This window comes from Lytechinus variegatus, chromosome 3 (genome assembly GCF_018143015.1).
Source record: "Lytechinus variegatus isolate NC3 chromosome 3, Lvar_3.0, whole genome shotgun sequence".
Lineage (NCBI taxonomy): Eukaryota > Metazoa > Echinodermata > Echinoidea > Temnopleuroida > Toxopneustidae > Lytechinus > Lytechinus variegatus.
In genome coordinates, this window is record NC_054742.1 from 9,064,044 (window position 1) to 9,076,450 (window position 12,407).

Genomic DNA, 12,407 nt, shown 5'->3' on the forward strand with positions numbered 1-12,407 from the left:
CATAAATCGATTAAGGCAGCAATTACAATCTAATTTTAGACATTGAATTGGACTCCGAAGCCCTTCCGTGGTGATGTGCAGCTTGGATGGAGATATAGGTTCCAACTCGGTACTCCACCTGGTCTAGTGGCACAGCTTCTTGCTTATTGCAGATCTAGAGTTAGGCAAACTTCTTACCAACATCAATGGAGATCGGGACTCTTACTTAAAATTGGACAGGTAAGAAAATAGTTTCATTCTTACCATGATCTTTATCATGTTCACCGCATGTTCATCATAATGTTCATTATCATGATCATCGTCATGATCATTAATATCATCAATACACTCACCGCCATCATAATCATCATCATCACCACCACCACCACCACCACCATCATCATCATTATCATCACCCTAACTATCACCGCCATCACAACCACTACTATCCAACTTAAGCACCACCACCATTCTCTCCTCCCCTTATGATTGAACTCTTCAAATTGTCTCTCAAAACTCTCTTATTTAAGCAGATGTCCAGTGATTAGCTTAATTGGATGAGCCTGCTCCTGTGAATGTTTTATCAGAAAGCATAGTACGGCGCAATATAAATGTTGTGGATCATCGTCATCAGCAGCAGCATCATCATCATCATGTTAACATTAGCTAATAATGAACTCATTTCAGTACAGGAAATTTACGCATACTGATAAAGTTAAGAGAATCGTAATCATGACTAGTGTTTATGATTCTCTTCATTTTCTTTTCTACTCTTAGCAGCAATTCCCTTTCATTATTAGTACGATTACTAAAGATACAAACATAGCTTTGTACACGCACACATATATTCTTGTCAATCAATTTTAATTGTGAAGATTCATATATTGAATCAGAATGATTCTTTTGAAAACTTAACCAAATCAATTAAAAAATGAACGTTTGTACAGTTCAGTAAATAGGATTTCAACAATTCATCACAAATTTTGGTCCCTTGCAATAAATATCGGGGATCAATTATTGTGAAAGGGCATTTAGATACCTCATTCCCATAGTCATAGGCGGATTCACGCCCGCCCATCCTATTGGCGGAGCAAAAAAATGTAAAAAAAAAACTAGGGAAAGAAAGAATAAAAAGAGAAGGGAAAAGAGAGGAGAAAATAAAGAAAGGAACACGTAAGAGGATGAAGACGAATGACTAAAATAAGAAGAGGGGAAGACTTGGAAAATAATATGAAAAAATCTTTCATGTCACAATATAAAATTTTTGCTCGCGCTTTGCGCTCGCATTGCCTTTTAGGTGATTTACATATTTTGCTCTATATGGAGCTTAAAATATCAAATTTTGAAGTCAATAGGCTGTACAAAACATATTTCAGCTCTGAAATGGAACTTTCATTACTTTGTTTAATTTACAAATTGATTTTTAAAAAGTGCCCTGTAAAAAAGATACGTTTTATGGTCTGAATATTAAAATTTTCTGCTCGCGCTGCGCACTCGCAAAATTTGGTTTGTCAGGTACGTATTCTTTCCCTGTATTCCATATAGATCCCTATTCAGGTCAGATTGTCAAAACGTATCAGCTACCACTCCACAGTCGTTTTTCATTGGTGAGTTATGTATCTCAATAATTAATTCTTTTAAAAACTACTTAAATCCACATTTCATGACACTTTATCAAGTTTCGGCTCGCGATTTGCGCTCGCATTGATTGTTGAAAATATATAAAATCATGCATCTTATTCATAATTACAAAAGTGCTTTAAATGTCCAGTTTTCAGGCCATAATATTAACAGATTTTGCGCTCTCATTAGGCTCATTACATTGATAAATAAGATATTAATTTAATATTAAAAGTATCCCTTTTCAGAATGGAATATCGACAAGTTTCATCTCGCGCTTACGAAGATAGTCATCATTTTATACGAAGACATAATGTTCTTACAATGTCCCGGTCATATGTCAAAACTCAAAGTAATAATAATTAAACATAGTCAGCTCTTTTCTTTTTAACAGTGATCTATATCTACCTCACAATTTTCAGACAAAGTACTTGAAATACAGAGCATAAATTTATCCTTATTCATATAAAAAAAGTATTTAGCGCGCGCATGTTTATTTAGATACGCAGCTTGTTCTCTGTTTAAATCATTATCCAGTTTCAAATCAGAATATCAAAAATTTTCCGCCCGCTTTGCACTCGCATTATTAATGTAAGAAGATTTCAAATTACCCATACTTTTCATGATTTACAAAACATGAATAGAGTGTCCCATTTATAGATGTAAATTTCGAATTTTCGCGCTCGCATCAATTGTTTACTTTTATATCCTTTTCCCTATTACAAAAACTGCGTAGAATTTCCATTCTTCAGGTAGAAATGTAAAAAATGACAGCACGCGCTTCGCACTCGCATTATTTGATTGTTGAAATATGTAGCATCTTCATTGCTAACTGCAAGCAGCCGTTAACAGATCCTTTTTTGATCAGATCAAAAAGTATATTAAAATTCATGCTTGCGCTTCGCACTCGCAGTAATTATTTAGTTGGAAACACATCTCGTTTAAGATCACAAACATTGCCCAGAATGTTTAAATTTTAGGATGAAATACATGCTTATATTCCTTTAATTGTACATTTTTTTGTGTGTTATTTTGTACTTCTTGTTTTGAACAAAATATTGGCGAATGCCAGTGACGTTCTAATAATAAATTCAATTCATGAAAAAAAGCTCGCGGTTCGCGCATGCACTATTTAAGTAAGGCTTATGAGATTATTACATATTTATGTTGATTTATAAGAATAAAGCTTAGAAGTGACTATTAGGACTACTTCAAAAGAAACAAACAAATTTTGAATTTTGAATTTGAAAAATTAGCTTCGAGCGGCCGATTGGGTAAAATGTGGCTGAACCCCCCCCCCCCCCATTTGGCGAAAGCTGGATCCGCCCCTGTCATGTCATGCTATCCGTAATAATTGGCTTTTCGTAGCGAAAGATCACGAAAGTTTTTGAATCGTCCAAAAATTTTCTACAATAAAACAGATTGCCACGACAGATGTCAAGGTCTGATAAGATCTGATACGATCACTATACGATTACTCTACGATTTAGATCACGATTTCATATGTGGCGAGAATCATGGGAACTAGGTGCAAGTAACATTACTCGGGAAGGATGGCATTATTGCACCTTAAATTTATGGTTAACATCTTGATCAATGTTTGCCAGAAGCCTACTCTTGAAATCGTTCATCCTCTTCCCAACCAATGTATGGTTGACGCCGGGGTTGACGATCACTGAGATACATGCAGCCTCACCAAGAATGGAGGTTCGTCGTCCGGAATATCTTCCAAGAAGATCACCACTATATACGTTTTTAGCTGTGAGTCATTGACCTGATCTGCAGCGATTCGAAACTTGATAACAAACCAGTTATCCTGGATAGCAGTCTGACTAAAATAATTGTCTTGTAGCTATTTTCTACCACGTAATGAACGGCATCGTTGTAATGCATACGGAAGGTCATTATCGCCAAAAAATATTCCTATCTGGAAGCATTTCTTCAAGACTGGACGGAGGCGATCTCTCACCCACGCATCATTCTCTTCAGTGAACATGACGTTTGTATGATATTCATAATCTTGAAATTCCCGAGCGTCTTGATTCTCCTAGTATCCTATTACTGCTAGCTTGACTAAGAATATATGTATTTTAAGAACCATCGATGATGGTAAGGAAAGACCAAAATCACGATGATCCAAATAGTTACGATAGGAATGATAGGTAGAGAGCAGTAAAGAGCGGTTTGGGCCACACAATTCCGCTGGTTTAAAGGACATCAAATGCCTTTCTTTGAGTTCTTCCAGAGAAGCAGAGGAACACCTAGTGTCATTTTCTTTCCAAATTGTGATCGACCCTGATAACCATACTGGAAGCCATTTTAAATCACATTCACAGGTACACGCAACCTCGTTTTTCGAAATGTCTATTGACAACAGTTGATCAAATAGAGGTGCAAAAGTGCTGCGATCAAATTCACGGGGTCGATTTCCTGCGAGTGTCAAGTTTTGAAGATTTGATGAATTAACAAAGAGATCACGATCCAGATCTCAGTGTTATCTTTAAAGAGAATGAAATCTTTTGAACAAGATAGCTTGTGTGAAAACAGAAAAATCATAGAAAAAAATCAACGAAAGTTTGAGAAAACTCGGACAAATAAGAGAGAGTTATGAGCGTTTGAATATTGCGATCACTAATGCTATGGAGATCCTCATATTGGCAGTGCGACAAAGATGTGTGATGTCACTTGTGAACAACTCTACCCATTACTTTAGCATATATTTCACTTTAACTGCATCTTTTTCACATCTATCAGTAGAGTATAATATTCTTTCTACAGGAGGGCATGTAAATACAGATTTTTGTCTCACCTGCGAAGCAAAGTGAGACTATAGGCGCCGCTTTTCCGACGGCGGCGGCGGCGGCGACGGCGGCGGCGGCGGCGTCAACATCAAATCTTAACCTGAGGTTAAGTTTTTGAAATGACGTCATAACTTAGAAAGTATATGGACCTAGTTAATAAAACTTGGCCATAAGGTTAATCAAGTATTACTGAACATCCTATTAGAGTTTCATGTCACATGACCAAGGTCAAAGGTCATTTAGGGTCAATGAACTTAGACCATGTTGGAGGATTCAACATCGAAATCTTAACCTGAGGTTAAGTTTTTGAAATGTCATCATAACTTAGAAAATATATGGACCTAGTTCATGAAACTTGGACATAAGATTAATCAAGTATCACTGAACATCCTGCATGAGTTTCACGTCACATGACCAAGGTCAAAGGTCATTTAGGGTCAATGAACTTTGGCTGAATTGGGGATATCTGTTGAATTCCCATTATAACTTTGAAAGTTTATAGATCTGATTCATGAAACTTGGACATAATAGTAATCAAGCATCACTGAAAATTTTGTGCAAGTTTCAGGTCTCATGATTAAGGTCAAAGGTCATTAAGGGTCAATGAACTTTGGCCGAATCGGGGTATCTGTTGAATTACCATCATAACTTTGAAAGTTTATTGGTCTAGTTAATTAAACTTGGACATTAGAGTAATCAAGTATCACTGAACATCCTGTGCGCGTTTCAGGTCACATGACCAAGGTCAAAGGTCAATGAACTTTGGCCGAATTGGGTGTATCTGTTGAATTACCATCATAACTTTGAAAGTTTATGGATCTGATTCATGAAACTTGTACATAAGAGTAATCAAGTATCACTGAACATCCTGTTCAAGTTTCAGGTCACATGATTAAGGTCAAAGGTCATGTAAGGTCAATGAACTTTGGCCATGTTGGTTTTTTTTGTTGAATAACCATCATATCTCTGTAAGTTTATTGGTCTAGTTCATAAAAAGTGGACATAAGAGTAACCATGTATCACTGAACAACTTGTGCGAGTTAGAGTAGTATTCAAAGTCAGCACTGCTGCTATATTGAACCGCGTGATGCAGGTGAGACGGCCAGAGGCATTCCACTTGTTAAAGAATACATCATGGATAAAGAGTTTGTATCACAAAAAAAGCAAAAAGAGACATTTTGGGGGTCATTTTATAGTCCATCAAAGGGAAAGTTGTTCACATGTGAATCATACATCCTTGTCGCATTGCCAATAGGAGGATCTCCAGGATTTCAATATTAAAATGCTCATAACTTTTTCAGTATTTGTCCGATTTTTCTCAAACTTACTTTGTTCTTATTCTTTGATTTTTGTGTTTCGACACAAGCCTACTTGTTCCAAAGGTTTCATTCTTCGATAAGGTGGGTTATCGCTAGTTCCCTTGTATTCTCGAACAATTTACTTGGATAACCCTGTAAATATAAGTTCTTGAGACTTTGAAACCGGCAAATGTCTTCGATTCAATGTGAAAGAGTTCACATGAGCTTAAATCTAACTCTTGAAGAAATTGGAGATCTGTGAATAGTCCAGATTGTAAAATTTTTAATGGATTTTTCTTCAGATCAAATTTGTAAGACTCTGCAATCCGTGAAACAATGACATCTTCTTTTGAGCAACATCATACCAAAAGCTTGGGAAAACATTGTTTTCCAAAGATGTCTTTTGGATAAAAGTACTATAATTAAACATAATTGTCATGTCTAGGAGATCAATGAAGTGATTGATAATCACAATCATTCAAAATGAAAGTTTGTAGAGAAAGTGCATTAACAATGTGTCTAATTCCAAATACATCGTCAATTCTAAATGCTTAGGGTTTCTTAAATTTGTGAAAGGAGAAATCATTACCCAACGTAAACGAGTATTTCGTGCCAAAACAAAAATCTTCAAATTATCCTACCCTACAAAGGTTGGTTCATAAATATATTCAATTAGTTTGAAGCAAGATGCAGCTCTTGCAGGTAATACTCCACGGTGAATCATTTTAATAAATATCTCCGATATCATTAAAATTAAGATGCAGTACACATAACCCTTTCATGTTTAAAAAATCTTCTGTATTTAAAGCCCTAATTTTACATCGATTAAGGATAAGAGTACGAAGGAGAAGAAACCCCTTGTTTACAAAGCTATTGTCACTTAGATCGAGAATAATTATGTAGTTTACTGTTTTGCATGGGTGAATATTGTGAACCATTATCCTCTAAAAACGCATCTTGTAAAATAAGCTCATGTATTTGAGATATTCCAATACCTAGAAAGAAAGATTTCCACAAATCTGATGATTTTAATCCCATTGAAAGAGTTCATATTCCGGAGCGTAAGTTGGCGAAAGCAAGTGGATCTATTGTAGTGATCCTATAGAAATGGTCTGAGGTATAGTGCATTGAGCTCACATTCGATAAACAATGTAGCATTTGTTATCATTGTTATCCAACCCAAATCAATATCCAGTTCTTAAAATGGTGAACTACACGATGTGATGCTTATTTGAGATATTTTAGTTAAACTTAGATTTAGTCATCTTAGATTGGGAATATATTTCAATACAGTGCGTCCCAGAGAAAACGAAACCGAGATTTAGCGATCATTTATCGAAATAACAAAGTTCTGGTCATTTGAAATAAGGCTTGAATTTCAATAATTTCATAAAATGAAGAGGTTCTCCAGGCTGGCTTTCAAACTCTCTCGACACTCTGTTTTGTTGACGATCAGCCATGCATTAAATCTTTTGTTCACCATCGATAGCTTCTGTGGGAAACCGGTGAAAACACGTTTATCTCATGAAATTATGGAAATACAAGCCTTATTTCAAATGACCAGAACTTTTTTATTTCTAGACCATTTTCTGTAATTTTGGTACCAAATTAAAGAGCAGATATTGAACTTTCAAAAACGTGGTTTTCTTTTTGAAACCCAGATACCCCCGCCAAATGAGTTTTTGGTATCCTTTCTTCAAATTGTTTTTGCTCACTCATGCGTGAATAAGAAATAACCTAAGTAATATCAGATGAAAGAGGAGATTCTAGGCTTTAAGTTGGTAGGTCATTTGTCTATTCTATTTATGATTAAGTTATGATAAATGATCGCTAAATCTCGGTTTCGTTTATTCTGGGACGCACTGTATATCTCTTGGGATGAATTCTCAATTTGCACCATGTTCGAAACTTAAATACTCCAACAATACAGTGCGTCCCAGAATAAACGTCAAGAGCGACAGTCCTTCACTTACGTAATGGCAAGGATAGTCTGTCAGTCGCGTGCGACCTTGCCCAACGATGACAGATCTCTGTCGCGTGCGACCTCGCCTGACCTCACGCCGAGGACAGATCTGTTTTGCATAAGTCCAGGGCATAGAGTTATATCAGTACGTATTTAAAGGATAAGTCCACCCCAACAAAAAGCTGATTTGAATAGAAAGATAAAAATCAAACAAGCATAATACTGAAAATTTCATCAAAATCTTATGTAAAATGAGAAAGTTATAACATTTTAAAGTTTCGCCTAATTTCTCAAACAGTGATACGCACATCACGTTCAGTATACAAAATGAGGGACCGATGACACCACCCACTCACTATTTCTTTTGTATTTTATTATATGAAATATCAAATATTTTGATTTTCTCGTCATTGTCATGTGAATCAAAGTTTCATTCCTCCATGAACACGCGGAATTCCATTATTCAAACATTCTGTGCTTCAAGCAAGGGGGTCCTAATTGTCAAATTCGTGAAAATTGAATTATTGTATAATTCAAACAATAAAAAACAAAAGAAATAGTGAGTGACATCATCAACTCTCTCATTTGAATATCACTGAGTTGAGTATAGAACTGTTTTGTGAATAATAAGCGAAACTTTAAAATGTCATAACTTTCATATCTTGCATCCCATTTTGATGAAGTTTTCAGCGCTATTCCTGTTTGATTTTTCTCTATTTATTTAAATCAACTTTTTTCTTGGGTGGACTTGACCTTTGACTCTATGGTCCAGGGTCTTGCTCGCTCGTAAAAATAGTCTGCCCTTGTGTTATGCAACATCAAGGGCCGACTCGCAGTCGCGTGTAGCCCATCTACTTGGGAGAAGGATAGAAACTAGCTTTGCTCGATTTAAAAGGAGTGGTAATTTACATTTGAGGAGAGTTTCTCGGGGCACGTCTTATAATTCATTTTAATCGAATAGTTAGATTGTGTCTATTCTTCGAATGTCTACTCTTATTAATAAATGGATAAAGTCTAACCTTAAAGTCCGCTCTGCTTATTTTAATTTGCTGTTCCCCATCTGTGAGAGAATATAGACGCATGTACAGAATATTGATTCACATTCTTTGCGTCAACTATGTAGCTTTTTCCTCCCGTATATAGAGATTCGTGCACGATTTACTATACCGGGATCTTATTGGAAACAATGATTGAACAGTGATGGATAGCTACATTTTGAAAGAAAAAAAAATAAATGCAGATATTCTCAATTTTACTCCAGTGCAAACTAATTCCCCCTAAAAATATTATTTTGCTGTTCAAGTTTATTTAAACTTATTGTAGTTTCTGCATTTCCTCTGTTAATATTTCTTGAGCAGAATAAGTAGATGGACTGGCCTAAAAAAATTGCTACATAACTGTAAAATGTTAGGACGTTATATGACATAAAAACAGAATGTGAATTATTTGTTAGGTGCACGATTCATACTAAAGTTTGACAAAAATATCAGAAACCAAAAAAGGGAAATGTAGATCATTGAATAATTCAAAGATTTTGTATGATCCAACTAGCTACAATTCTTTAACGATACTGTACAGACTACAATGATGTCTGGATAAACTTCTGCCTAGGTGTACCATCTAAATTCTGATGTTAAAATAGGATCAGTTGGCCAAAAAGTCATTTGGCAAGGCAATTATCTACGTTCGTCACTCTCCACTCAGGTGTTGGGTACCCGGAAGGATATGAATGTTAATGTAAGTTTGGTACGTGTGCACTGGTAAAAAAAAGAAAAAGAAGAAAACCCCTGGTTGCCTGGAAGCTCTCCAGGGAGTAGATATGGTGCAATTTATGTGTGGAACAGTGATGGATCCATTGACCGGGTAAGCATACAAAGCGCTTATTACAGATACAAAACGTTAAGCGCTATAAATGGAACTATTGTTGTTATTAAAACAACCTAGGGATTATTTATCGTGGGCTATTTATTTATGTTTCTTTGTTTCCTTGAATAAAAATTGAATTTGTTGTGATATGATCGTTCTTTCAGGCTCTAGTGAATATCAATGAACCTGAGATGACCGAGTATTGTCCATGTCTTGATGTTGTTGGACGTGTTACATCTGATCTTGATGAAGAAGGAGATCAGAGAGCTACTGAGCTCATCTGGGGAGCCATCGCAAGAGTTCTTCTTATTACTCAACAGTTTCTTCGAGAATGGCCTGGATTCTATAACATGGTGAGAATTGTTGTCTCCTATAAATCAATTACGTCTATATATTTTTTAACTGCATTAGCTAACCATGCGTGATATAAAAACTGTGATGGGCAGGTGGAAGTTGTGCAGAGCCCCAAAAGTTTAGGATAACTGTCGTCCCATCTGAATGTGGATCATGGTGTGTGTGGGTGTGCTTTGAGGCTATGTGCCTTGTGTGTGAACTTGTGTATTAGTGGGGAGAAAAAGCATATAATAGTCAATGATAGTACCCCATTTTATTGCTCCATGCAATAGTTGTTTAAACATGTAATTTTGTTATTGCTTTCTACTGTATCCATAGGTTACTATAACCCCATTCAACATGTTCTATACATGTAGTAGTTCAGAGATTGATGTAGCACCCGAGGTTCCTCTGCAGCTCTGCTTACATACCTTGTTCACTGGAAACACTTCTATCAACCTATCACAGAATGGAGCCAGCTATGAGATTGATCTAGGACTTATGTTCCCAACCCTTGGTAAGGGATTTCTTTTAAAGTACTTTTAATGAAATACAAAAAATGAAATCAACCGTTCTTTGCCATAGAAATTGTCGATTGAGTACTGGAATGAAAATCAAATGATGTTCATCAAAGAAAAACAAATCATATTCCTTGTTCATTAAGAAGTAAAACATATTAATTCAAGTGAAGTATAACTGTGCTATCCATATCTCATTTTCAAATTACGTTTAATCCATTCTCAGTGTGTGTTAATAGGTTTTTTCTAATCTTGCCATATCGTTATGTATTTTGTATCTTCATTTAGAATGATGTTTGCTAAAATGCAGGGCGCCTTGGTAAAGAAATTTAGACAAATGAACGCAGGCCAATCTTGCAGTAAAGAAAAATTAAACAAAATAACTAAATGTACATAAACCTGAAAGTATATTATGTGGCTGTATTTACAGGGGAACCATCTCAATCTGTTCATGAATGGCTAGAAACCTTAGCTCTTTCTGCTACTGATGGCAATGAAACATGTCCAAGTCCAATCTCAGAGACGCCCTCTACTCTACCTGATCCAAGTAGACTCTCAGAAGAAGTCACAGGTAGCTCAGACTCCACACCACAAAAGGTCAGTTTATGTCCATTCAAATATAATTATTTTCAAGCTCCTTCTTGTCTATAAAATCATCCATTGTCTCGCCCCATCCTACTTTCAAAATCTTATCTCTCTCTGTCCCTCATCCTCTGCGATCTTCTTCTACTGCTCACCTTCGACTATCTCTAGGACCCTGCACTTTTACCCGTTATGGCGATCGTGCTTTTTCTTCTCTTGCCCCTATAAAACTCTGGAACAATCTCCCCATCTCCATCCGTAATGCATCCACTGTCAAATCTTTCAAAACACTCCCCAAATCTTACCTCATTAAGTAGTCCTCTTGATTCCATATCCTGTTCTCTCCCACTGTATTTTGCTACTTCTTTTTTTTCTTTCCAATGCGCTTAGAAACTGTTGTATTTAGGGCTATATAAATGTTATTATTATTTTAAATCCATTCAGTGTTTGCTGTAGTGCCTTTCCCTTGAGGTTATCTTACAACTTGATCCATGAGATACATTCCATTAACAACCATTTAAGGTATCAGCAAAATATCTTTGGATAATAAAGTGTTAAACATGCCTTTGAAAAAGTTTCTAAAAGTATTTCTAAAATTTGTCCTTGACTTATTGATTCTGTTTTTATATAGCACTTTATACATCAAAGTGATGCCTTTAAGTGATTTACAGATATATAACAACATGTTACGATCAAACTGAGTCTCCTTGTTGCCATTATAGGACGTATACCTTTTACTTTCACAAGGTTATGATATTGATATTATTATGCAGGAATCCAGTGATGGTGCATCAAGGGATTCATCATCTCCAATGGCTAAAGATAAGAAGGTAGCTAAGAAGAAACCAGTAGAGATCAAGTGGGATCTAGTTGAAGAAAACACAACAAAGATTAGTGAAGAGGATGAGATCAAGGAAGCAAGGAGGGTAGGTGAAAAGCTTGATATTATAGACATTTGCATCTGCTTCTGTGATATGATTTGTCACTTTAGGATAAGTTCTGTCTGATCTCTCTTCTATGTTCATACCGAATGGATTACCTATCTTACTTATTTGTGTCTTGGAAAGGAAGAGGTATGACACATGATTTGAATTATATATTCTTGGATATTAACAGATGGCTTTAAGTATTATTTAAGAATGTCATTTATGTTATTAAAATGGATTACAAAAAATGAAACATCTATTCATTTTGATACCATCATGGTTTACATTCTTCAGGTCGCCAAGGCTTTTGTAGCAGTCATTCTTGCTGAATCAATGGCAAAATACATCTATGAACATGAAGGCAATTCCAATGGTCATGCCCCTGGTGCTACTACCTCAAGTAGGAGTGCACGTCATGCTGCTGCTAAAGCATCAGCTGAAGCTGCCAGAGCTGCTCAGAGTGGCGATGCTGAAGCAGCAGCTAAAGCTGTCATTGCTGCGGTGAAGGCTGTTGAAGATGT

General features: G+C 36.0%; 1 protein-coding gene across 1 annotated transcript in view; it reads left to right on the top strand.

Moving 5' to 3' along the window:
* Positions 1–12,407, top strand: part of LOC121411956 — a 36,964-nt gene that overhangs the window by 22,498 nt on the left and 2,059 nt on the right. The window contains exons 10-15 of the mRNA XM_041604867.1: positions 40–219; positions 9,692–9,880; positions 10,200–10,377; positions 10,809–10,975; positions 11,734–11,886; positions 12,181–12,407. The exon at positions 12,181–12,407 is cut by the window's right edge and continues 2,059 nt beyond it. Of these exons, the coding sequence (XP_041460801.1) occupies positions 40–219; positions 9,692–9,880; positions 10,200–10,377; positions 10,809–10,975; positions 11,734–11,886; positions 12,181–12,407 (1,094 nt within the window). The remainder of the gene's footprint in view (positions 1–39; positions 220–9,691; positions 9,881–10,199; positions 10,378–10,808; positions 10,976–11,733; positions 11,887–12,180) is intronic.